Source organism: Blastomyces gilchristii (assembly GCF_000003855.2).
Source record: "Blastomyces gilchristii SLH14081 genomic scaffold supercont1.17, whole genome shotgun sequence".
Lineage (NCBI taxonomy): Eukaryota > Fungi > Ascomycota > Eurotiomycetes > Onygenales > Ajellomycetaceae > Blastomyces > Blastomyces gilchristii.
The window spans coordinates 67,520-71,721 of NW_003101666.1; the positions used below are offsets into that span (position 1 = coordinate 67,520).

The following is a 4,202-nucleotide window of genomic DNA, read 5'->3' on the forward strand; positions in this document are numbered from 1 at the left end:
AAATTGATTAAAACTATTCAATTTTATTCTAAATCATTCAATTCTTCTCACACAACAAGTGTGCAACTCAAATCAGTTAATAAAAAGTGTAAAAAAGAATTAAGTATTAATGAAAGCTCTTCAGTCACTGAAAAAGTAATTCTTACTTAAAAGAATATGAAATTATAATAGAAAACAACTCTGTTTTTAATTCTTTATAAGAATATTATATAAAACTCTGAGAAAAATATCTTATTTTTTCAAGAGAAGTAAAAAACTAGTTCTAAGATCTTTTTTTTTTACAATAACTGCTGTAGAAGAATGAGATAGAAACTGCTAAGATATATACTACTATATATCTTCTATCAAGACTTTTCCTCTTCAGAATCTTGATATTATAGAGAATATAAGTCTGTTTCTAAATAATAATATAAATATTATTAGCAGAATATAGAGAAACTGAGTATTTATATCTTAAAATAGAAGACTTTGTCAATGATTATATCAATATAGAGTTAATTCTCAAGTTCAATAGAAACCTAGTATTGCTATTCTCAATCTCTTGCAGAATCTATTAAATATTGAGATATTAAAACTAGATTTAATATATCTCACTGTGCAGAGATCAAAGACTCAGTCAGATCTTGAGTTAGACTGATTTTATAGTTGTCCGCTGGTTATGTATTGAATACTATTGCCGAGGTATCTTTTTGTATCTTTCTGCCGGAGATAGGCCAGATTGAGCAGGGCGGTACGTGAGTGGGACTTGGTGTTGATCTTTTGAAACATCAAAGATGGACAGGGTTTTCGTGGAGGTTGCTCTTCAGATATCTCCACAATTACAGGTCAGGGATCTTCCAAAATCAAGAAGATTGGTGCATATGGCTAGGTCTCTTCACCTTACAATTTGTATGGCAATTTGGCCCGGGGTTGTGGTGTGGTAGGGGGAAACAGGGGATAATCCCACACAGGAGTTTCGAACCACGTCTGGTTCACGTTTGGCTGGATAACTCCACCACCACACGAGGTATGCGGTCGGCGATGGGGTCAAAATGCTCGTATGATCGAGTGCTCTTCGATGGATCTATCGGCGGGTTCTTATTCGAAGAATTGAGCGAGTTCGTGATGGGGAGGTGTTTTTTGTGAGATACTCAGTTGTAAGAGGCCTACGCTGAATAGATTGGTATAATATATAGGTCTTATAATACAAAGTGAAAAATGTTAAAGAAGGAAAAGAAAGAGAAAGTGTGAGAATCAGCAATTGAAGTGAATATTTATACACATACATGATGTGTACACAGTGAAGCTTCAGAGTGAAAGAATAGAAATTTCATGAGTTTTTCAGCTGAGAATCAGTGACTGAGAATCAGAGCTTTCAGTGAAATCTGTGAAGTGTAATGAAATAGTCTATATGATTGATCAGATGCAGCCCGTCACATTAGCTCTCTCTCTTCAGAAGTGATATAGAGTCACAGATATATAGTTCTTATTAATCAAGAGCTGCAGTCTTGAATAACACAGAGCTCAGAGTTCAGATCAGACAATCATAGCTAACTCATTTCATAAGATATTATCAGCTGTGGCTGTGAAATCTCTTATTAAGAATATCTTCAATCTCTTATTCAAGTTTGTTATCTTCTTCTATGATTTCTAACAGCTGTTAATCAGAAGTTAGTTAAGAAGAGAATAGATTAATGATAACACAGTGAAGTAAGCTTATATAAAAGACATTATAAATCTCTGATAATATATCAAGATAGTAGTTATAACTGTCTAGAACTTTTATCACTTTATACTTTATATAATGATAATTCAGTGTGTAAGATAAGTATATAATCTGTATATTCTTAAGATTTAATCATATCAGATCTTCTATCTTATATTACTCAGCAGAATCTCAGTGAATATTGATTCAGTTCTCTTGATCTTATTTAACACTTATTATGAAGACTTCTGTTCAGTCATAGATATCTTGAAACTTTATTACTATATTATCAGTGATCTGAATTGAACTGTGAAGATTCAGTATGAACTGTATAATCTCTAGAAGATTTAACACTTTCATGTAATAACTATATATAAGAAAGAACAGACTTATATCTGTTAAGATAGCATCTTAATTATTAATAGTAATCTCTGTATATAGAAGAAGATTATATTAATTATCTTATAAATAATTACAGAACTTATAAAGATAATTCTTTACAGTCTGAATTATTCATTCTAATACATTATCAGTCTCAGAGTGATAGACAGTTGATAAATAGTATATAATTTTAAAAACTTGACAGATTCTTATTCAGAGAGTGCTCATAAATTAATAACTCTGATTTAATATTATAGATCTCAGTAATTTATGCATCTAATAGAACAGACTCTGTAGAAAGACTTTAATAACTGATTCAGTATTTATCTTATTATAAGATTTCAATATTATATCTTTATTTAATCAGTTCATGATAATCAGAACATTCTTATAATTCTTACTCTTAAAGAGATTAATAGCAAAGTTAATTACTATATCTTATCAGATTCTATTAGAGATATTAAGTGATTTCAGTAAATCTTTTCTACAGTTCTTTTATAAAATGATGAAAGAATAATAGTTGCAGTTTCAAATGAAATATCTGATACTGTTTAATATTTCAGATCAGTAGAACTCTTGAGAGATCATTCAGTATAATTGTTTATAATCTGAGTGACTGATTATATACAAATCATGCATCTCTTGCATTATCTGAGTGTGTAAGAATTCAGAGTAAGAGACTTAATATTATTCATAAAACTGTAGAGTGTTATTATCATTGATTGAGTATTCTGAGATGTCAGTTCTTATATATAGTTCTGAGAGGAATTGAGATGCTTCTTGACACACTGCTTTGATAAGTGCTTGAAGAAGTTCATCAGTTTGAGCTGTTACATATTATAATTCATTCAGTGTAGGTTCAGAAGAAGTTGAGATATCAGTATCAGTATCAGTATTAATATCAGTGTCAGTGTTAATGACAGTTTGAAGAGAGAGTGTTCTAATTAAAGAAGTGTATATAGTGTTATAAATTGTTTCATCTTGATTAACTAATATCTTCAGATCTAGAAGCTGATATTCTCAATTTATTCAACAGATATCTGTTACATTGAAAGACATATCTTACTCTTATTATGAAAGAGTATCTGTCATTGAGTTCTAGCTCTCAGAACAGTAGTGTATTATAAAATAAAAGCAGCTTAAGAACTCAGATCATTGTATCTGTTATTCAGTGAGTTTACAGATAGTTATAAAGTACTTGAAATTCTTATAATCTGTGATTATCTCAAATTCAGAGACACTTCAGAGTTCAGAGTCTCATTCTTCTAGATAATGTATAATTGTAAAAAGTTTCTTATCATAGATCTCATAGTTGCATTCAGTAAGACTCAGTTTCTTAGACATGAAGATATATAATTATAAGATATCTTCATTATCATATTATAATATAGCTTTCTCTGTAATATAGTCAGAGAAGTCAGCTTCAACAACTATTTCATAATCAGAATTAAATATCATTAGTAGAGAGATATTAATGAACATCTTCTTTATCTGTATAAATACAGCTTCAGTGTTTACTGATCACTGAAATACTGAGTTCTTTCTGATAAGTTCTGTAAATGATCTTATAATATCTAAGAAGTTTTGTATAAATCACTGATAGAAGTTAGCAAATTCAATGAAGCTTTGTATATCTTTCACAGTATATGAAGCTTCTCATTCAAGAATAATGAAGACTTTCTCAGAATTCATTCAAATTCTCTTATCAGCTTCTATAATAAAATCTAGATATTTAGTACTCTTGACTTCAAAGTTATACTTATCAATATCTATTGATAGTTCTGCTTCTTATAATCATTGTAATACTCTTCATACATGTTCTTAATGTTCTTTTCTGAACTTATTAGTGAAGATGAGAATGTTATTGAGATATGCAGATACAAATTTATCAAGAAAATTCTGAAGTGCTCAGTTAATATACTTCTGAAATATACTGAGAGTATTAATTAGTTCAAAGAGTGTAACTATTCATTCAAAGAGATTATAATATGTTCAGAATACTGTAAGTTATTCATCTTCTTCAGTAATATGAATTTTATTAAATGTGATAATAATATTTAATTTTATAAATCATTGAGCTTGTCTGATGCAAGCTAGAGTTTCATTGATAAGAGATAAAGAATAACAGTTCTTCTTG

The 4,202-nt window shown here is 29.3% G+C and overlaps 1 protein-coding gene across 1 annotated transcript; it reads right to left on the reverse strand.

Annotated features, from left to right (window-relative positions):
- Positions 1-639: 639 nt before the first annotated feature.
- Positions 640-768, reverse strand: BDBG_17532 (uncharacterized protein; the record flags this gene model as incomplete). The annotated part of the gene is made up of 1 exon (XM_031725225.1): positions 640-768. The coding sequence occupies one exon, from the start codon at positions 766-768 to the stop codon at positions 640-642; it is 129 nt and encodes a 42-aa protein (XP_031579871.1).
- Positions 769-4,202: the final 3,434 nt, after the last annotated feature.